The sequence below is a fragment of the Glycine max genome, chromosome 12 (genome assembly GCF_000004515.6).
Source record: "Glycine max cultivar Williams 82 chromosome 12, Glycine_max_v4.0, whole genome shotgun sequence".
In the NCBI taxonomy this organism is placed as follows: Eukaryota; Viridiplantae; Streptophyta; class Magnoliopsida; order Fabales; family Fabaceae; genus Glycine; species Glycine max.
In genome coordinates this window covers 8,937,432-8,959,842 of record NC_038248.2, presented here as the reverse complement: position 1 = coordinate 8,959,842, position 22,411 = coordinate 8,937,432, and the positions used below count along the sequence as shown (strand labels likewise).

Sequence of the window (22,411 nt, the reverse complement as noted above, 5' to 3'; positions counted from 1 at the left end):
CGGTCTGTTTATGGTTTTTAATCGAAGGTTGCTAGTTGTAACTGTTGCAGAAAGTGGTGCTAATATATTGTTGCCACAGTGAGCTGGATAATTTTAGGCATAAGAGGCACATTTCAGGTCACACAATCGTATTTCTTGAGCAGTTTCTCTTCTTCTTCCTGGTATTATGACATATAATATTGAATTCAACCGATCAATCCTGTAGCATGAACTTTATTTAACTATGTTAGTTGTAACTTCTTAATTTTCCTAAGTTTTAATGAGGCACATAGTTTTGAGTTGAATAAAATACTTAGCTGACAATGTAGAAAAATACTTAATCATAAACTACATTGATTTACTTTCGCACTTTTTACACTCAATAGATACAATAAGTCGGGGGTAAAAGCTACTAATTAATCTACTCTTGTAATCTCACCTATCTGCATTCTCACCAAGCATCAATTACATGATCATTGGTACATTATATTAAGAATAAAAGAACCAACATTTGGTCACAGGCAGCTCTTCTGTCAGTGCATGTAAACCAATTCTTCATCTTCGCATTCCCTTATTGCAATTTCCATTTTGTCCCGGGCAGTAGAGTGCAAAACATCACAACAATGCCTTCTTGGAGCATGCAACTGAATACAAAAGAAAAGTTTATAAGTACTACCATTACCAATGTCAAGTCATTATCCTAATAGCCCTGAAGGAATACTAATACTAATATCTGGCATAGTTACCTGTTTGATGTCAAGGTCTAGCCTATTTGTGACCACTTTGATCACTTCCAGTTTCTTTGGTGATACGTCATCGATTGAGCAATTCTGAAAAGATTTCTTGTAACTGCTAATGATGCCATCCTTGCCAGAAGACACATTGTCTAGAAAGAAAACAGTGGATCTTTTACAAGGGTCAGGGTGAAGTTCTCTTGTGTTGAAAGTATATGATTTTGCCAGCATGTTTCCCTTCCTCCACTGCTTGAATGTCTCTTGCACCTTCAGAACATCTGGCAAAAGCATATGGTTTGGGAAAACCTGAACAGCGTATCCCCATGACACTGAAACTGTCCATGAAAACCATTTGTCATAGCATATTGCTTGTTGCAGCATCCTCTGGGAATCCACATTTACAGCTTCTAATAAATGGTTCAGAGCTTGTTTAGTTGTCATGTTTGGAAAGATTGGATCAGTGTAATCAGGATGATGCAGCGACAACAGAGGAGTTAAAGGATGCGACGCCAATAGGCCAAAGGTATTTCCCTTTAAATCTACCTGATCCAATTTCATAATCACAAGGGTAAAAGATTAATTCAGCTTATCATGACCAAATAATCTTTTTGTTAAATTCATAAAAGAACTTTTTATGTAAAATATTCTTTCCCCAAAAAAAACAAGAGTTCAATTTTGATTCAGTGTCATTATAAAAATTCTTATATGTCAACTAATCAGAAATCATCTTTGATATGACTTTAAAAATAAATATTATAAAAATTAATAAACTTATCATATATAAAAAATTCATGATCAGATAGTAGTGTAAAAAAAAACTTTATATTATTACCAGACATGCACCAATAAGACAGATCAAAAGGAAGACAATCATCAAATCTCCCAAAATATTCATCATTTCAAAAGTTCAAACTATTTTTTACCTGGTGAAAACCGGGTTCATGTGTTAATCCTACCCCAAGTTCTGCCAAGCAAGAGTACACCCTGCCATCACTTCCATAGAGATGAGGGTACCTTTCAATACACGAATCAAAAACCTTGGCCAAGACCTTAGCCAGAGAGGAGCTGATAGCAAAACCTGCACCCCCAAAAGCCATTCCAAAACCAAACACCCGGTTCTGCTCATAAACCTCAGAGTGTGCACCAATATAGTACCAAAGCTCATGATCATACTTGGAAAGCGTCTTCTGCACATTCTCCGGGAAGAAAACCGTGTCATCGTCTCCAAACACATACCACCTCACGTCCGAATCATTGTACAGCGCCACGGTCTCCGCAACAACACGCGCCACGCGTATTGCTGAGCGCAGACCACCCTTGTGAGTGAAACGAAACCGTGAAGTGTCCTGAGAGACACAGAGAGGAGGAAGAGAAGTATCATTCGCATTCCTAGCATTGTCTTCATCCGAGAGACTATCCAAAAACACACACCCTTTCATTGCTTTCTTGGTATTGGTGTTGTTCCACCACAGCTTCACGTACTCCTTCCTCTTGCCCCACGAACTCGTGCTTGAAGCAATTCCAAACACAAGGTGATCAATGGTGGTTGGTGTGGACACATCTTGTGATGACCTATTCACATGAACTAGCTTTGAAGGCCCCAAAAGCAGCACTGATACAATGAGGTAGAGGGCACAGAACGATGAAGAAACCAAGATCAAATTAACCAGAGACTGGCCCTTGGTGGGTTTGTGAAAAAGCTGCATTTTTTAACAAGAATTGGATCTAGTATTCTCTTCTGCACTGATGGAGAGGATTACTATTGGTTTGGTTTAATAGGTTAATACATGAACATGGTACTTCATGTGCTATGTGTGAGAAGTGAGATCGGTTTAAGACGTGTTTTGATGTATATAAGTATAACTCAGCAAAGTTCTGCCGTAATCCTCGGCGTAAGAAAGCTGATTATTTTAGCTTTTTTTTTAGATCAGTTAATGTTCCATGTGTAACTATCGTAGGTGTGTAAACCCAAGATTGATGCACTGGTCTAATGTAGTGGAAGAATTTTGTTCGATTTTTATTACGTATAAAAAAAATTTAGGTCAGTGATACTTCGAACAAATTAATCTCTGATACAGTGGTTAAAAAATATCCATGATTTTTGAATCAGAAAAAAAAAAAAAAAAAAACTATGGTAGGTGTGTTAGAGGAAAACTCAAAGTGTCCCTGCCAATTAGATTCGCACGGTTGGCTGGTGTTGATGGTTAATGGATTCGAGTGGTTGAATTTATATGCATTGACTATGATACAGAAGAGAATGGAAAAAAAGAAAAAAAGTGGTGGCGGATTAGGCCACCTATCGTACGTGTAAAAGGTTCTAGTCTTCCACGTCAAGATTTTTTTTACATGGCCAACGCTTTTAACACTGTCACATCACATGAAAAATGAATAAGGTTGGTGTGGAACAACACAATATTGTTCACGCTAGTTTTACAATTTAGGCCTGAAAGCACGATTATTCCGGCATTGTTTTGAGATTTATCGCGTATTTATTGTCTTTCTACCGAGTTGTGCGTTTTTCAGTTTTACTTTTCCGTTTTGCTCCTTCGGTTATTATTATATTATATTATCACTCACGAAATCTCTTGTAAGTTATATCTGTATCTCCCTAACTCTACTACCAAGATAATTGACTGGTTCAAATTATGCTTAACTCGTGGACTAAGCATTTATTTTCGTTTTGGAGTATTAAAGTAAGGTAATGCATAAAATAGCATTAATATTAGATTATATGCTTGATTATATTCTGTTTACTGTCTCCTGGAATGAACAAAAAAAACAGAAAAAAGTACGCCATGTATCAAGGATCTCTACTTATATAAAACAGAAAGAAGCTGAGTTGTAACGTTGTTGCGAGAAGCCGCGTATGGGACGGCATGGAATTTTGGAAGCCCACATAACTCGGAAATAAAATATAACTTAATGATTGAGATGTTCAGCTTCACGCACAAATGTAAATGAAATTCATCTCTTATATGCATAAAAAAATATTAATCATTCGAGTTAAAATATTTCTAAAAATATTTCCAACGGACTGTTTAATGTTTATAAGTATATTACCAACATGCAGCCAGCAAACAATTATGTAGAATTTACAGAATTTTCAAACAAAAGAACTAGTTGGCAAATGACATGAATTGAGACATGATCTCGTTGGGATCACATTTCAAATTTATAATTGGAAACCTTGACTGAGGTTACCTCACTCCAAATACCACGAGAGATTGCCTGAAATTTTGAGCATCAGAAGTGGATAACATGTAATGTTGTTAGGTGCAACTGCTGGGAAATAAACCATTTGAAAAAATCAGCTACGCAGCAAATAAAACAAGCCAGGCAACTGGGGCAGATTGTGAGGGGTGGAGCACTTTTCCAGCAAACGAAAAACCTACCTGAGAGGGGTTTGATTACCAGCAAGATCTTAAGAGTTATCTTCTGATTATTTTTCTTCAACAAAAAGGACAAGGATCTTTCTCTACTGCAAAGATGAGGAAATAGAAATTAGGAAAGGCAGGGCCTAAATACAACAACAACAACAACAACAAAGGCTTATCCCACTGAGTGAGGTCAACTACATAGATCACACAACAACAAATGTAAACTTAGAGACATACTGCTTGCTGTGTCCTGTTGGGGTATTTCTTGTTCAATGATATAGTAAAACTAATTAAGAACTGAAGAATGTTGGGGAAAAAAAACTATTTACCTTCTATTCAATTTTCAAACAAAGAAAATAATTAAAGATTCACATGATTTTCCTATCAAAACAAGGTATAAGATCAACCTTAAAGAAGAAGCATCCACCTCACATCAGCTACCACACGGACATTCATGCTCTTGAAAATTTCGAAGAAGCTTTTAAAGGAGGCCACTCCCTAAATGAATGCTAGGGTTGCATGGAGATCAGTTCATCAAGTTCACACTGTCTAATATGAAGACTGACTGTATCATTAGAGGTCAGCAATACATTGCAGCACTGACGGCGGGGAGCAATCATCTGTCATAAGGACCCAATAAGGCAACATAAAGTTAAATAACTAGAATAAGAATGCAGACAAGACCAAACAAACAAAAAATAATCAAAAAATTCAAATCATCCATTTCTAGGATTGCTTTAACAAAACCTGTTCATTATTAAGCTCCAGCTTCTTTGAAAAAACTATGATCTGCTTGAGCAGTGTAGATTCAAAGCAGTTCCCAACAACATGTCCACTGTAATTGCTCCAAATGCCCCTTTTATCAGATGCAACACTTTTAAAGAAAAATATAGAAGGCCTTTTACAAGGATCTCTAGGATAGTCTCTGGTGTTAAACATAAAATTGGCATTAACTTTACTACCCCTCTTCCATGGCACAAAAGTTCTCTGCAGTGAAAGGAGGTCAGGTAGAAGTTCATTTCCTTGATAAACCTGGATAGCAAAACCCCAAGAAACCGAGAAGGTCAAAGAATTTGATCGATCATAGCAGACAGTTTGCTGCAGGATCCTGGCAGGATCTACATTTGCAGCTGCAATAAGATGTTCCAAAGCTTGTACTCTGTTCATGTCCGGGAAAAGGGGCTCCACTGATTCCAAGTGATGAAGTGACAATAACGGAGATAATGGATGAGCAGCCAGCATCCCGAACAAGTTCCCCCGCATATCTAACTGGTGTGAAAAATAAATGACCAAATTATTATTTCCATAGAGACTATCATTTTACTTGCACAAGTTTTAGACCTGAACTATAAAGATAAAAGAGTGCCCCTGAACTATAGAAGTCAAGCAGCCTTGACGAGATCCAGCAAAAGTATCAAACTCAAGACCAAGACAACACACTCAAGCACCTGACACCTATGATAGATATTTATTTTGAAATGCTAAAGTGTTTAACAATATAAACAAATTTTTAGATTTATCATTCCATGCATACCCCAAGTGTGCATGAGACCAAAATACACTTTAAAATTTAAGTAACTACACATTGTGCATACAAACATTGAATGCAACCAGTAAAATAGAACACAATGCACATTTTCGTGTTTCATAATTGCTTTTATCTATGGACAAAACTTATATACAATACCATTGATAATGTTCTCCAATCAACATTAACTTTTCATCTCAACAATTATTGCTAATTTTAGTCACCGAGTTCAAAAAGCTATTTTAATTTAAAAAAAAAACAGCACCAAAAGCAATACCTATAGCTTACACATCTAAGTTTTGTCCTTCTAAACAAGTCTCAAATATCCACAAAAGAAGTAAGGAATAAAATAGTCAATGGGACATCTATGAACTCTTCAGCACATTTTAACACTATACCAGAAACAAAAATCACATCTCATGGATAATTAAAGAACAGATCAAGACTACTCATCCCACTCGCCATTTCCCTTTTTTTGGTTTACCACTAAGGTATCTTCCTTCAAAAGCACTGCCGAACACTAAACATGGATACTCTCCCAGACAAGATTAGAACTTTGGTTCGATACATTATGAAGACTAAATGTGGGGAGTGGGAACCAATTCATGTTTCCAACATTTTCCTTTTTTTGGTTACACAAGTATCCTCTTTCAGGGGTAATCTTACCTTATTTAAGACATTGTTGGACACCAAATGTGAATACGTCTCCTATCCGAGATTCAAACCTTGATTTGGCATGTTGTGGGGGACTAAATGTGGGAATAAACCCAGTTGGTTCTCACTCCCCATTTCCTAAAATAGAACATCCAACCAAGGTTTTAAAAAACAATACACAACCATGCTTTTGGCCAAAATGTCAAGGTTTTTTAAGTGTCCACGACCACAACAGCAATTGTAATTGTGGCCACATCAACTGCATTTTATGCCATTTTCCATTTTCCATTTTTGGCTTCCCACGCGAATCCACTTTTGAAAGTAATTCTATTCAAAGCACTAAGTGCATGTTTGATTTAAAGTTATAGAAGTACTTTGGCAAATTTTAATTTAAAATTGCATGTTTCAATGCATGAACGGAAAAGGAAAATTTTGTTGCTTCTAGAGTAAAAGTACTTTTGAACTCTCTCAAGTCTCAACTTTAATCCAAACATGCCCTAACGTGAGGACCTCTATCAATTAGGATTTGAACCTTGGTTCAGTGCATTATGAAGAACTACATGTGGAAACCAACCCACTCTAATTTCCTAATACCCTATTCCACAAACTCAATCAGAGAGGAACACAAGCCATATCAACTAAATTCTATCAATTAGTCCAATATCAGATCAATCTATAAGATAAACCACACAGACATTGAGTTCATTGTTCCTCATTACAAACATGCAAACAACCAACAAAAGAGAAAACAGCATAGTCAATGAATCTAACACATGCACTTAGATCAAAATCATAAAAAAAAAAAAAAAAACGTAACAGAAAAACAATAACCAGATTTGAATAATAATAATAATAATCACAAAGTACCTGATGAAATCCAGGTTCGTGAGTTAACGCAACACCAAGCTCAGCAATGCAAGAATAAATCCTCGAATCGCTTCCATACAAATGGCCATACCTCCTCAAACACGAGTCCAAAACCCTCGCCAAAACCCTAGCAAGCGAGTAGCTGATCGCGAAGCCACCACCTCCAAACGCCATCTCGAACGAGTACTTCACGTTCTGCTCGTAGCTCTCGGAGTTGCTCCCGACGTAGAACCACTTGCTATGATCGTACCTCGCGAGCGCCCTCACCACGTTGTCGACGAAGAACACAGTGTCGTCGTCGCCGAACACGAACCACCGCACGTCCGTCTCGTTGCGATCCACGGCCTCCTTCACGGCACGCGCCACGCGGATGGCGGACCGCAGCCCGCCGCGGAACGTGTAGGGGAAAGAGGAGGTGTCGCCGGAGATCACCAACGGCGGCGAGGAATCGTCGGCTGAGGTGGCGTTGGGTGGTGTTTTGTCGAGGAATGCGAGGGCGCGGGTGGTGGCGGGGGAGTACCAGAGGTTGATGTAGGGGAGGCGGCGGGGCCAGGAGGTGGAGGAGGAGGCGACGGAGAAGAGGAGGTGGCGGCGCGTGGTGGGGGAGAGGCGGGAGATGAGGGCGGACGTGGATGAGGGCAGTGATGGTGATGAGGAGTTGGGTGGGGCCCACAGGAGGAAGAGGTTGAGGAGGATAGATAGGGTTAAGAGGAAGGATTTGAAGGAAGGTGTTTTGGTTCTGATGGTGGGAAGAGGAGGCATTGCTGTTGCTGTGTTGTCTAAGTCTGAGGTGGTGGAAAGTGGCAAGGTACTATGACCGTGTTCCTTTTTTCTTCGCTGGAACATAATTGTTGTTGTCTTTGTTCCTTGCTTGCTTTTTTTGTTTTTATTTTAATTATTATTAATTAGAAAGGTGGGGAAGAAGAAGAAAAGGCTCACGGAGGGGACAAAATCAACCTCCAAGTTAAGGTTAGCTTTTAAAACCGGTGACGGAAGCAACAGGTGCTTGTTCTTGTTTGTACAGGAAAGAAAAAATGGAGCTCCACGGTGCTTGGAGTTGGAGAATGGAGATTGAGTTGCGGTTTCAACCTGGACTCTTTCTTTCTCTTTTTATTGGGCCCTGTTGGGCTTAGCCCATACTTTGCTCAGACATGCTGACAAAATTGTCCTTTCTTAATAAGGTCTTTTCCAGTGTAAGGTGGTTGTGGAAGTGGTGTTTGGGTCGACGGTGATGTTGGGTGGAGGCAGATCTTGCTTGGTAAGACAGGGATATTTGTGTTCGTTCAGGTCCTTTGGGGGTGAAGGAAGCAAAAAGGGGGTGCAGGAAGTAAAAGCATCATTGCCCTTTTATGGTATGTTGTAAACATGATTAGAGTACTACAATATGCCATTTTTAATAATTAAAAAATGTATTTAAAATTATTTATTTTTAGAAAATAAGATTATTTTGTTTATTAATTGTTGGCAGTCAACTCTCACACTCAACCGACAACAGGTGCTTCTAGTTGTGGAACTGTCATGGAGCTGGGAATCACCCCCAGTCTCACTTCTAGGATGCTAATGCAAATTCTTTGTAACTCAAGTGGACAACAACAATGTTAGGGAGGATCGTGCTCTCTTGTAAGTATATATCTTTCTTGACTTGCATGCATGTTTTTACATTTTGCCTTTGAACAATACATACATGTGATGTGATTTTAGCTGCTTGCTTTTGTGGTTGTCAATTTGTCACACGTGGGTTATGACTTATGCCTATAAATTCTTCTCGTGTTTTAAGGAGGTTTTGTGTTGTCATATATGTTGCCTAATGACATATATAATTTCTTTTACTCTCCCAAAAATGGTGCACAGAAGCTACTTGGCATCTCGATAGCCTTTGCTCAGGCAGTTGGGTATGTTCTTTATGGTTTGGTATATGGAATTTCTCTATTCATTGTCACTAATATATGGGAAGTCTTCTTTTACTTTTATTTAATGAGTAAAGTATTTTTTTTTTCTCTATGTGAAATCTAGAATTGGTTCCTCTAAAAAAATTTATCCCATTTCATTCCTTCTAAAATTATAATATATTATTCATTTTTTATATTATTTTTGTTAATAAATTCAGTATGTTCATTCAGTAATTTAACATGTATTACCACCAATTTTTTTAAAAAAAATTGTTGGACAAATGTCTAAGAGAGTCTGCCACTTAAATAATTCACTAATAGAGTTAACATAATGGATGAAGACATGTTAAAATTTAGAGGAATTGAAATGAGACTAAGAATTTTATGAGACTTATTCCAAATTTCATATATTTTAGAAGGACCGAAGTATACTTTACCCTTAATTTATTTATTTCCAGCACTGAGTTTTGTGTCTCATAGCAATAGCAACTATTAAACAAAGTGTAACTTGTTTGAATGAATTGTCACATTAATTATGTTGTGGTGAAAACATCATATGGAAAGCATTTAGTTCCACCACCATTAATAGAGGACGGGGAGCTGATTTTGAGGGTGTTGTCATTGTTGCTATATTCCATTTGTTGCTAAAGAACTATTTGTTGCTAAAGAACTGACAAGGTTCAGGCCCTTGGAGAAGTATGTTACCGCCAAAACCCTCCCAATGTGGCAAATATGTTTGGTTTGGTACTAGGCATGACATCCGCGCGGAGCGGGGGTGGGGAGTACTCCTCCGCGAACCTTATCCTGTTTCGTTCTCGCTTCACGTGGTGGGGGTATTTTTTGTCCTGTTTCCGTTTCTCGGCTCCCCGCGAGGACCCACAGGAACACCATTTTACATTAAAAAATGTCAAAAATTATAAAAGAAAATATTTTTTTTTGTTTTATCTCAATTTTTCAACAATAATAAATTTAAGGTTTAATTCTAAGTTTAAAACATGACTAAAAATACAAAAATAAATAAATAATAATAGTAATAAAATCACACTAGCATAAAAGCATCCAAGAAATATCTAAGTACACATTAATGTTACAGTATTACACAATAAAAAAATAATAAAGCTAGCATAACATTACAAGTCTTCATACAATAAATTAACATCATCATAGTGAATCAAGTCTTCATACTTCCATCCAAGTACAATGAAACATCTTCAACATCAAACCTACACAATGAAACATGTAAATATGTGTTTATAAAATATAAAAAAGTCATGAATTAATATAATAAAATTTTCATACCATTGGCGCTGTTGTGTCTGCGTCATCAACTATTGAGCAAAATTTTATCTTTGATTTTAAGGAACCTAATGACACAATTATACAATCATTAAAATAAATTAATTGCTTAGAAGAAAAATTTACAAATAAAATTAAATTTATTATCTTCAATCTCATTACGCAACCAATCTTGAGAGCACATCAATGCATCAACAATGTCTTCATTTAATTTGCTACGATATGGAGTGAGAAACTGTCCACCAATGCTAAATGCACAGACTCTGAAGCAACCGTTGAGATAGGAATAGCTAGAAAGTCTTTAGCAATAGTTGAGATAGGAATAGCTAGAAAATCTTTAGCAATCCTTTGCAAAGTAGGATACTTGACTCCAATGTTTTTCCAATATCCCAAAATGTCAAAGTTACTAATATTTGATTGATTAAACAATACAGGCTCCTCCAAGTATAAATCTAATTCAGATTTAACACAATCACAAGAAGAAGTTTCTTGAACATATTTTAAAAAATCAGAACTCCATTCAACTTTTCCACCATTATTATCCAAACCCGGCACTATTGAAGATGAAGTGGAAATAGAAGTAGTCATCTTTTTCCTAGATTGATATTCAGAAACCAAATCTTCTAATAATTTTGTCACCTTATTCAATTGATTTGTGCTTTCACTTCCATACATGAGAGGAAAAAAGTACTTTAGCAACTTCATTTTCAACCTAGGGTCCAAAATAACCCCAATTGCCATCACCCTATTGATCATGCCCTAATACTTCTCAAACTTGGGAATCATACTGTCAGTCATACCTTGAATGGTGCTATTAGAAGAAAAAATCCATTCATTCAAAGCCAATCAAATTTCACACACTTTTGGAAAATAAACATTTGAAGTTGGATATTGTGTATTCGAAAATAACTCAGTAACTTTATAAAAGATTTCCAACTTCTCATAAATTTCAGTTGTCATTTTCCAATCATCATCACTTGGCAATGACTTATATTCAGGCTCTCGTTGAGTCAAACGCTTGAAAACTTCCAGATATGGCAATGCAGAAACAAGCATTAAATAAGTTGAATTCCTTCTAATTCTACAATCCATCATAAGTTTCTTTGAATAAGGAATTTCCAACTGTTCACAAGTCTCAATAAATTCTTCTTCCCTCTTAGGTGTTCCAACCCAAAAGGAAACATTATCCTTAATCTTCTCAAAGGAATCATGGATAATTGACATTCCATCCTTCACAATCAAGTTTAAAATATGGGCACAACACCGCATATGGAAGTAAGTCCCTCCCAAAATAAATAAACTACGTCCAAACTTGCTAAAAAATTTAGGAATCATTGCATCATTAGTACTACAATTATCAACAGTTATTATAGATACCTTTCTATCTAGATTCCATTCAAATAAATGTTCAATTATAATCTCTACAAGAACTTCAGCAGTAAACCTAAAATAAAATAATTATTCATCTTAAAACCAAGTTCTATGAATACATGTTACTATAGCTACAGATATTACCAAGTATATAAAATTAAAATCATAAAACTTTCAAGTGAATGATTATTTACCTCATATGCCGACTTTGCAAATTCTAATTGCTATCAATGAAATGGGTTGTAATAGTCATATAGCCTTTGTTTTGATTTGATGTAGTCCACATGTCTGTTGTTATAGCTATGCGACTTGAATTTTTTTGAATTAACCTCATAGTTTTGGCCCTTTCACTCTCATAGAACTTTAGTATATCCAGCTTCAATGTATTACAAGATATTACTTTGAACAAAGGTAGGACAACATTACAAAACCTTCGAAACCCAATGTGATCAACCATAGTAAGAGGGTATTCATGCAATGCAATCATCTTTTTCAATTCCATCCTAGTAGCATCTTGATTAAAGGTATAGTTTCCAACTAAAATAGATTCGCCTCTATCTCCTTCTGAAGATAATGATTGTTGAAGAGTTTTAAGTATTGATTGCTTTGGACCCCTCATTGTTCGAAGCTTACAGGTTCTAATGTGACCGTGCAAATGCTTCATACCTGATCTTGTATCACCACCAAGTTTCTTTTCACAATATTTACATATAGCTTTCCATTTTTCCTTTATTTTCTTTCTTTTGAAGTGGGTCCAAGCAGCGGAAGTTAATCCTCTTTTATTTGGACTTCTTTCAACATCTTCAACTTCTTCTATATTTGGAGAATTTTTTTCTTCTTCCACCAGATTGCTTTGTGCGTCATTAGCAACTTGTTGTGTTTCTAATGGAGCAATACTATTAGTTGATGGATCAATAGGCGTACCCTTTTTTGTACAACAAACAAGTACCAAAATTTACAAATATGAGTCATGTAAAATTATAAATGCATAAATCTGACTCTTATTCCAAGATTACAAATTTTAAACTCAATGAATCAACCAAATCAAAACATCACAATAAGCTAGCAGCAGAACAAAGAATTGAAAATACAATAGAAATAAATAAATAAAACAGAGGAAGAACAATTCGAAGTTGCGAAACCCAAAAATGCACGGTGCGACTCGAAGAAGAAAAAGGTGCAACGAAGGCTTTCACGAGTTCACAGCTGAAACGAACAATGAAGAAGGAATGGTGAAGAAGTGAAGAGGGTGAAGACAGTGTGAAATGGTAAAATGAACGATGAAGAAGTGAAGAAGGAACGAAGGTGAAGCAATGAAGAAGGAACAAAGGTGAAGAAGGAAGTCAAAGAACGAAGTCTGAATGTTTGATGCGGTATTTTAGGGTTTGGGTAATGTTTGTGTCTTTGTGACTTGTGAGATATTACTTATATATATGATAATTTTATTTTGTATTTTTTACTAGTAAAATATTATATTAACCTTTATATTTATGTTATACATATTATAAGTTATGAGGGTATATAAGTAAAATTCTATATACACGGAGATACGGGGACCCTGCGGGGCGGGGAGCATAGTCCTCGTCCTTGTCCCCGTCCCTACGGGGAATTTTCCCTCGATCGCAGGCCCCGAATGGGGCAGTCCCCGCGGGGATCCCCGAGTTGCGGGGAAAATTGTCATGCCTACTTGGTACTGTTTTGATCTTCCTGATTGTGATATACTTCCAAGGTTTCTGTGTGCTTTTACCTGTGAGATCAAAGAATGTTGTGGACGCTAGGTTCATATCCAAGCAAGTTATTTTATACCTCCAACAACCCATTATTCTTCACTATGTGCAACATCTCAAAAATTCAATTATAGGAATTTAGAAATAATAATAGTGATAGATTAATAAGCAAGTAATTAAACTATTACAGATAGAATAGATTAGGATTAGAGGTAAAATAAGGAAAAAAAATCATTTTTAGTGAAAATTGTAAAAAGTCAACTAGACAACTATAGACCAATAGAGTCAATGGAAAGGGATTGACTTTGGTCGACTCATTAATGACATTGGTAAATATGACCAAAACTCATTTAAAAGAGAATTTATTAAATAAAAAGACTTAGTTAGAGTTAGAATTAATAGTTAAAAGTGAGTTAAGACTAGGATTACGTATTATGAAGCTTAATTAGGAGATTAAGGATTCAATTATGACACCTAACCTAATTGGGCCTTAATCTAAATAGGATTAAGACCCATTATAAGAAGCAACACCAACCCTAGCATGACCTAGGGTGATGCTCCGTTTTTTATCAAAAAAGGCAAGAGGAGAGTTCAACTTCTCTCTTGCTTTAGAGGCTTCATTGTAGAATGGAAATAATATGTAGATATGGTGAAAAACTATAAAAAAAATAAAAAATAGATGTGATAATATTTAAAATTTGGGATCGCTCATATTTTAATTCAATGAGTAAGTCAGGAAACTAATTTAAGTAGAAAGAAGCATGTGCAGAGGACTCTGCTATATTTCTAGTGAAACATGCTTAGGTAAAATGGTTAGTTCTCTTTGTGTGGTTATCATCTGGTGATGTGTGAGCCTAATTTCAAAAATAGACTTAAATATCTTTCTATGTTGACAAATTTCATGAGAATCCATTAAGAAATGAAGAAGTTATTGATTTTATAAAAACAAGGTACAAAACTATGAGAAAACATGATATATGGTGTTATTGATTTAATTCTAATTGATTATAATTCTATTTTTGCATTGTGATGTTATTCTATGAAACCACTAAGAAAATAGACTTAAAGACCTTTCTCTGTTGACAAATTTCATAAGAATCAATTGAAAAATGAAGAATTATTGATTTTATAAAACAGGGTACAAAACTATGAGAAAACAGGATATAGGTTGTATGAAAATTTGGGTATGTGCAGACTATTCCTCCACACCCTACTGCTCCTTCTCTATGTATAGAAGACATTGATGATAGATGGATTTAGTTTTCTGAATACATTGCACCAATGGGTCAAATATGTGTTGTGCCTAGAAAGTGTTCAACAGACTACATGGAGTTGTTCTACATAATATCTCATCCCTTCATGAGTCCAGCACAGCCAAGGGATCCTCCTAGACTTCCGCCCAAGGTGCACGATGACACATTTGTTGAACCAGATGTTCCTCAGCACCCGGTGGCAGCACTGGCTATGGATGAAGCGCCTACAGATGCATGATGTGAGGGAATACGTTCCCCAACATATTTGTCATACGATCCAGTTACCCAAACTAGATTCCTTTTGCATGAACATCCGATTGATTGGTTATCCGTTTTGGAGGACTATATTGATGATCTTAGTGTCGAGGAGGAAGACCCTTTCGAGGATGTGAGTGATGCTAAAGAGACATTAGAGATCGAGGAAGATCCATTTAAGAATTATTCTTAGATCCTGCAGCATGGTAGGTCTAGCATAACTCTTTGGATGTAATACCTTTTATCAGTTCTCGTTCAGTACTTTTATGGTAGTTTGTAATTACTTCAATTATCCTCGTCAGACAATTTATTGTATGGCTTTATGCAAATAATATGTCACCGACTAGTTAGAGGTTATATTTTGGAGTATTGTTATTCCTTATGTCTTACTTGATTAGTGAGTGATATTCATATTAATGATGCTTTTGTATATTTTGGAAAAAAAAATCATTTACGTATTTTTCTAGTACTTGGTACTTATCAATGTAATATTTACAATTGAATATTGTATTTTAAGAGAACTATTTATTATTCCATGTATTTTAATTAATTAAATTATAGTGATTCCTTTATAAAAATAAGGATATTATACTATGTCCTTGTTTCCATTCTATACTTTGTTTCTCAGATAGTGGAATTAGTTTAATGATGGTAAATTGACACTTGGGATAAATTTTGGTAACAAGTTTTTACTGGATTGTACAATTTCTACACAAAAACTATAGGGGAAACTTGTTATTAGACAAGTGTGCTTCTGATTGTATGGTTTATTGTTTTTGGTTTATAAACATGTAAAATTCTTGTACTTTACCTATGTGATCTAAAACTTGAATCAATTGTATTTTTACCATACCTTGTTACTTACTATTCTAGCTGAATTTTCATTTTGGCAGCTTAGCTAATATGGCAACCAATCCTTTCCATGCATTAGTCTACCTTGTGTTTATGTTTCTAGCTTGTTCCTAGTTCTCTAAACGTTGGATTGAAGTCTCGGGTTCACCAGCTAGAGATGTTGCAAAGCAGCTGAAGGTACTAACTAAAATGACATGCATTTTTGTAAATTTATTGTTTTGTTTTAGTACTTCAATATAACTATTAACTAGCATGTTTTCTCATCATGTGTTGATAATAAAAGTTCATTTGTTTGGTAAACTGTGTGGTTTATAATATTGTGAGATGTTGGAAGTCTTATTTTCCAATTAAACTAATATTGTTATTGGAAATCTTTACTTTAGACACATGAAGCAACCTAATAATAGATATGTCATTTCTAGCTTCATTGCAACTTTAGTAAGGCTTTTTGCAAGTTGGTCAAAATACACACACACACACATTCCCATTGTTATTGCATTTGGAGACATATGTATTGGTGCCTTGACAATATTAGCAGATTTAGCGGGGGAAATTGGTTCAGGGACAAGAATTTTACTTGTCGTATCAATCATCTGCTAGTACAAAACTTGGAGACTATAGAGAAGGAGAGAGCTAGCAAGCTTAATTAGCTTCTTTGCTTTCTAGGAATAATCTTAATGTAGATCCCTCTTGTAGCCATCTTTACTTTCAACCATATTCTAACGATAATAGTTCCAAAAACTTGGTAGATAAAATAGAATTTTATTGTCTTGGATACTAATTACTTAGAAACACTCATTGAATCACTCTTTGTCTCTCTCCAAATAGGACAGGAGTGTTGCATGAAAAGGAATTTGCAGTTTTATTATTGTCTTGATGGACAACATTAATATTCAACCTATTATTTGCCTCTTTAGACTATATGTCAAGGCTTTCAAGTAAAATGAAGGATTGTAGTAAAATTGTACACAATTAAACTAGGGCAAGAGAAACTATTATCCAACAATTAAATTATCAACACAAAATGATTTATTTCCCACAAAAGAACCAAACCATCCCCCATTTCAAGATAAGACAACAACATTTACATCGTGTATAATGATTCTACTTCGCATCTTATTCATTTTTTGTTTTTTTTTTCACTGAGATCAAATTTCTAATACAAGAGCTAAAAACATTTTATATGACTCAAACATCATCCCTACTCTCAATTCTTGATTGGAGTCAATTGATTTTGGAAGAGTTATCCTCCCCATGATTCACTCTAAAATATGATAAAGGCAGAGTTTTCATTGGCAATATGATGCATTGCTTCTTTGCCTCCTTTGTAATCGCATATTCAGCAACAACAAACAAAAATTTTGTTGTAGCAGCATGGTTGGAAAGGAAGGGAAAAAAGTTAATTTGGTTGTTTATGAATAAGATTATCTTTCCTCTTTTCCTATTCTACTATTTTCTCACAAAGTTGAGTTTAATTTTAGTTGAACACATGTATGATTGAAAGTTACATGCACCAAATACATGGTAAATCTAAGGTTGGTTTAAAGGTGCATAGAAACTAAACCAAATATAAAGACTCGACATTGAGTTTAAGGGAATGATTTTCCAAACACATGCTAAATCTAGGGTTGGCTAAAAGAATCAAACGGTTGCATATTCAAAGGTGCATAGAAACAAGATATCCAAAGGTGCATAAAAACTAAACTAGATATTGAGAGTCTATCCTAACAGATAGATACCATTATCAGACAACATATTTGTTACATATGTTCATAAGAAGAAGAATGACACCACATGCAATATATTACTCCCTAGAGATCAAATCAAATATACAAATCTAAGTTAATAGGAGAAGATCCCACAACCAAAGTATCAATGTTTTGCTAAAATTTACAGTTATATATCGACCCAACAACCAATTATCAGAGGTAACAACAACAAGCACCGGTAAATAAGCAACTATTCTATGCAATTAAATAAGATATTCAAAGATGAATAGAAACTAAACCTAATATTGAATGTCTACTTCAATGTTCATAATATGGAAATATATTCAATACAATTTGCCAAGGAACTAGCTATAAAAGCAAACAACTACTTCCAACACTATATTAGGCAATTAATTAAAAAAGAACAACACCTAATCTAGCATGAAAGAAAATAACATAACGAATATAATATCAATACAATCCAATTAAAATATGTTGAAAATAGATGAATGTTGAATTGTATATTTCTCAATTTTGATTCATATTCATTCATGTGAAAACTACCAATCAAGTTCTCATTTTTCTTTTAGGAGATTTAAATATCAATGAAGTTCAATTAAAATATGTTGAAAATAAAAATAAGCAACACGTTTGCTAAATGTGAAATTGAGCGAGAGATGGAGCAAGAGGAACTAGAGGTTAGGTGTGCATTGTGCCACATATTTACTGAAACTAACATCAATTCATGTGAGAGCCAAAAATGATTATAAATTTATACAAGCCAAGATTGAAGAAACAAAAACCTAAAGGAATGAAGAATAAGAGAAAACAAAAGGAGAGAAATCATTATCTGGGTGATGAGGTGGAGATTTGGAGTAAAGGCATGGTTATGGTGAGGAAGGTTCTAGTTGCCAAGGATTTCTCCTGTGTTCTGAATGCAAATTTGTGTTGATTATATGACACAAAAAAGGGATAGCAAGTACACTCAGGTGCGGAGGAAGTTGTAATTTGGAATTGTGGGATAAAGCTTGACAAATGGAATGTCAAAGTTGAGAGTTTCTGAGGGAAGACGATCGATAAGGTAAACCACAACAGTGAAAGTGCAATCATAAATTCAAAGGCATTGATGCATGCCACTACAATGTTAGACCCATGGCCATGATTTGTCTAGGCTTCCTTTCAATTAACCCAATTTGGAATTTTTTATGATGTATAAGAAGACATATTACTATGTGTACAATGCCAAGATAAAAAAGGTGCTTTATGAATAGGCAGAATTCACCACCCCAGTCTATTTGTATAGACTTGATTTGCAAATTGAACTTAGATTTTTGGTCAAACTCATCCCTTACAAAACCGATTTATAAGGTGAGGGGTGCCGAAGCTCTTATCAGGCATTATCTCTAGTTAATGTGGAGCTTGGGTTTTTACCATATCTAATAATGGATTATAAAAATAAAACATGGGTAATGGTGTACAAATTCTTTTGTAAAAACTTTAGAAAGAAAAAACCACTGTATTTGTTATAAGATATGTACTTGCTTCAATAATAACTTGATTTCCAACTTATATGCTTGATCCTATTATTCTATTTTTCTTTCTGTTTACCAGGTTTTTGTCGATGTTGTCAAATCTTATCCTATATTCTGTTTTATATTTTATGTAGGTAACTTGTCGTCATCTTGGAGTAATCCTTGAAAAAAGTAATACAGAAGAGCTTTAGGTGGTGAGATTGTCCATTTTTTGTATATTTAAGACATTAATGTGGACAAATTTATCAATGTGGTCTATTCGGTCATTGGCAGAAACAAGCAACTATAAGGTCCTCTGTGCTGGAAGTGTTGTTGGAAATAACAAAATTTTGTGATTTATATCTCATGGATCGAGTTTTGGATGATGAAAGTGAGGTGTGTTCATTTGTTAGCCTATATCATTTGTTCGTCACAGCAACACTTCACATTATAGGCAGCATACTTTACCATCTTCCAACTTTGGGTGTGTTTGGAAAATGGAATTACTATTATTAATTTGATTTTGAACTTGCCGGGGTTGTACATTTCTTACAACTATTGATATCAGGTGCAAACTATAATTGCTTGTTGGCCTCCTTGTAATTTTTCCTTGTTGCCACTCTATTGTTATATAATATATACTGCATTTTAAAATTTAATATGTTTTTGCTTTATGTATCATTATTTCTACAGAAAAGAGTTCTTGTAGTATTAGAAGATGTTGAGATATTCACTTCAGGTGGTTTGGTCAAGGACAAGATATGCATGTAAATATACTACAATAGTTACGCGCAAGTCTTTTTGCACTTTATGAGGACATTGTTGTATGTTCAGGATACATATTGATGGGCAGCATTAGAATATCTATTGGATTGAAATCTTTTAAACTCTTCCAAATGTGATAGAAGATGGCCTACAGGACATTTGTGCTAATAAGCCTAATATATAAAGTTCGAGTGGAGAGATAAACTTTGTATGTGGTTCTTTCCTAAAAATTTACATGTTTGGGACACCCACCTAAATTCAATGTAGAATACTGGGCCAGAAGGTCATAATGATAGGGGGTCTAATGGTCTGTTTGCTTTCCACATGCAGGCACATTGCACGATTTTTCATGCTGGTAAACATTTTCTTGAAAGAAAAAAAACATTTCCTTCTGGAAAAACTCTAATTGAGTATCAATACAAGCAGACAATTATTTTCTTAGAAGAAAAAGTGTCACTAATCATGTGATGCTTGTTTCATGCTCAATTTTTTTAAGAACTCTTGAAATTCTACAGTGTTTTGTTCCATTGGTTTAGACTTTATCCTCATGTTGTGTTGTGTGCAAAATTATAACTATATGATCAAGTTTGTTTCAACAATCATGAGAAGGGATTGGAGAAATATTGCAGAAACATATGGTTACCACATATACTCACCATAGTCTGATTGTTGCACATATATTTGCTTTCTCTGTTGTATGAATATTATATATTTGAGTTTTATAAACCATTGGCTACCTATTCTTTTCTCTTTTGTGCTTCTTGATAACTTTTTTCATTGGCTCTTTTTACTTCCTATATGCAGGTTCTCTTTTGTAGCACAGAGAATGGACGATCATCATTTGTTCGGCAACTGGAACCAGATTGGCATATCGACTCAAATCCTGAAATTATCTCTCAGCTTGCTGTATGTTACTACATAACATCAACTTTACTCAGCAATTATAAAGTTCATACTTTGATATGATAGCCACATGGTTATTTGTTTATATTGTCTAATGACGAACACATATCATGTTGTAGAGATTTATCAAGTATCAACTTCATGTCTCACCTTTTAGAACCGAAAGAACTGCTGCTAACATTTTCAGTGCTCCATCCCTGGAACAGTTCTTGGGATCCATATGAAATTCTAGGATGTCATTAAATTGATACTAGTTTGTTTCTGTATGCAGCCTGGTTCCACCATCGCCACACATTTTTTTCCAGCTTGCCTAGACATTTTAAGAGCTATAGGTTAGATTTTCAGTCCAATTGATTCTCCCCTTTTGTAAGTGAAAGACCTGCTATGTATCTCCATATAATGCATTGAGGAAAAGATTTCTTTCTTTTTGAATTTGAGCTTTTGGTTTGAAATTGTGCATTTGAGTGGACTCATATCCATACTTTCTGACTGTCAAGGTATCAATTCTCATTGGATATTTGTATTTTGATCATAGTTACATTACATGATATGTCATCATTGACAATTGTTAATGATCATCCTCATACTTTATAGGAAAGTCCATTGGTTATTGAATCTTTGATTGTACAGTTACTTAACTTTTGTCTTTCTTGTATTTGGTTCCTCTTATTCAAGTTGTAGCATTTCAGTTTTTCTTTGGTTTGTATTCGATAATCCCAATGCATACCCTATTTTGCAGTATTTTAGTAATTTGTCTAGTTTTCCAAATTCATTCTGGAGGTTTGACCGTTCAAACTGAAAAAACAGTGCAGTGGAGTGTGTTATCTAATGATTTGTAGATAAGTTCATGAGTAAATTAAGTGTCAGTGAAGTGTATGTTCAAATCATCTTTAAGGATAGCATGTAATTTTTTCCTTTTTCTTGTGCATAGTTTAAACGATTTAAAAACCATTTACATGCTTTAACTAAAAATTCTGCATAAAAACTATTTACGTTTTTAAAAAAATTAAGGGAGTTAGTATTGGTCAAGCACCATGTATCTTTATTCAGTAACTAATTTTGAAAGAGTTTGTTCATGACGTATATCAATTTAATTTTAGCACATGGAATTGAAGTTTAACATTACAATTATAATTATAACATTTGAAAATCTTTTTAGATCACAGATCACAATTTTAAGATCTAATTTGTGGAAATATAATTTGATTAAATTCAACATTTTTCATTTCCTAACTTTTACTAATTGAATTAAAATTCTTAACTTCATTCTAACATTGTGCAAATATATTGTTATCGTTACCCTTGTCATCAATTGTCACTATCATAACTATCATTTTTGTTATTCATGTCACCATTATTGATACCATTATCATTAATGTTGTGTTTGATAGAGGTGAAATGTGAGAAATGCAAAGAAATCATATTGTTTTGTATAAATTGGGGAAGAAGAGGTGCAAGTAATAAAATGGGGTGTCCCAATAGTAAAAGATATATAAAAAGGAGATTCTCATTGTATTCTGGAACCCTGGACGTCCCAACCTCGTGTTTTGCTTTGAGCACCGCTCATACACCAGCAAAAAATGTGAAGTGATAAAAATGTCATTCACATAATTTTTAGAAAGCGCTTCCCTCTCTTTTTCTGTTCACGCATTTCGTACGTTGTTTTTCGCCTTCTTCTTCGTTCTTCGCCTAGTTTTCTCTTCATGCCGCTGCTCGTTCTGTCGTTTGTGCTGCCAGTAAC

The 22,411-nt window shown here is 34.9% G+C and overlaps 2 protein-coding genes and 2 pseudogenes across 9 annotated transcripts; 2 read left to right on the top strand and 2 right to left on the bottom strand.

Annotated features, from left to right (window-relative positions):
* Window positions 1-392: 392 nt before the first annotated feature.
* On the bottom strand, window positions 393-3,195 carry LOC100813816 (uncharacterized). The gene is made up of 3 exons (XM_006592335.4): window positions 1,637-3,195; window positions 726-1,256; window positions 393-623 (listed from the first exon to the last, which is right to left on the bottom strand). Exons 1-3 carry the CDS (start codon window positions 2,417-2,419, stop codon window positions 513-515), a joined length of 1,425 nt encoding a protein of 474 aa, XP_006592398.1. The 5' UTR covers window positions 2,420-3,195; the 3' UTR covers window positions 393-512.
* A 494-nt stretch (window positions 3,196-3,689) lies between these two features.
* On the bottom strand, window positions 3,690-8,377 carry LOC100813277 (uncharacterized). Of its 8 annotated transcripts, none has more exons than XM_006592332.4 (5): window positions 7,140-8,373; window positions 4,838-5,359; window positions 4,498-4,710; window positions 4,106-4,191; window positions 3,690-3,995 (listed from the first exon to the last, which is right to left on the bottom strand). In XM_006592332.4, exons 1-3 carry the CDS (start codon window positions 7,983-7,985, stop codon window positions 4,600-4,602), a joined length of 1,479 nt encoding a protein of 492 aa, XP_006592395.1. In that variant the 5' UTR covers window positions 7,986-8,373; the 3' UTR covers window positions 3,690-3,995; window positions 4,106-4,191; window positions 4,498-4,599. The 8 variants fall into 8 exon arrangements, with proteins under 8 accessions (XP_006592395.1, XP_006592396.1, XP_040863418.1 ...); XM_006592333.4 differs by having other exon boundaries at window positions 3,690-3,992; XM_041007484.1 differs by having other exon boundaries at window positions 4,106-4,188.
* LOC121173138 (protein transport protein Sec61 subunit alpha-like) lies at window positions 8,174-15,305 on the top strand (annotated as a pseudogene).
* A 2,863-nt stretch (window positions 15,306-18,168) lies between these two features.
* On the top strand, window positions 18,169-21,058 carry LOC100812195 (peroxisome biogenesis protein 22-like; annotated as a pseudogene).
* The last annotated feature ends 1,353 nt before the right edge of the window (window positions 21,059-22,411 follow it).

Coding starts and splice junctions, on each gene's coding strand:
- LOC100813816 (XM_006592335.4), bottom strand. CDS start 2,419: ATGCAGCTTTTTCACAAACCCACCAAGGGCCAGTCTCTGGTTAATTTG. Junction 1,257..1,636: donor ATGAACCCGGTTTTCACCAG/GTAAAAAATAGT, acceptor AAATTGGATCAG/GTAGATTTAAAGGGAAATAC. Junction 624..725: donor TAGACCTTGACATCAAACAG/GTAACTATGCCA, acceptor TTTTGTATTCAG/TTGCATGCTCCAAGAAGGCA.
- LOC100813277 (XM_003540806.5), bottom strand. CDS start 7,985: ATGTTCCAGCGAAGAAAAAAGGAACACGGTCATAGTACCTTGCCACTT. Junction 5,360..7,139: donor ACGAACCTGGATTTCATCAG/GTACTTTGTGAT, acceptor TTTTCACACCAG/TTAGATATGCGGGGGAACTT. Junction 4,711..4,837: donor TGGAGCTTAATAATGAACAG/GTTTTGTTAAAG, acceptor TCCTTATGACAG/ATGATTGCTCCCCGCCGTCA.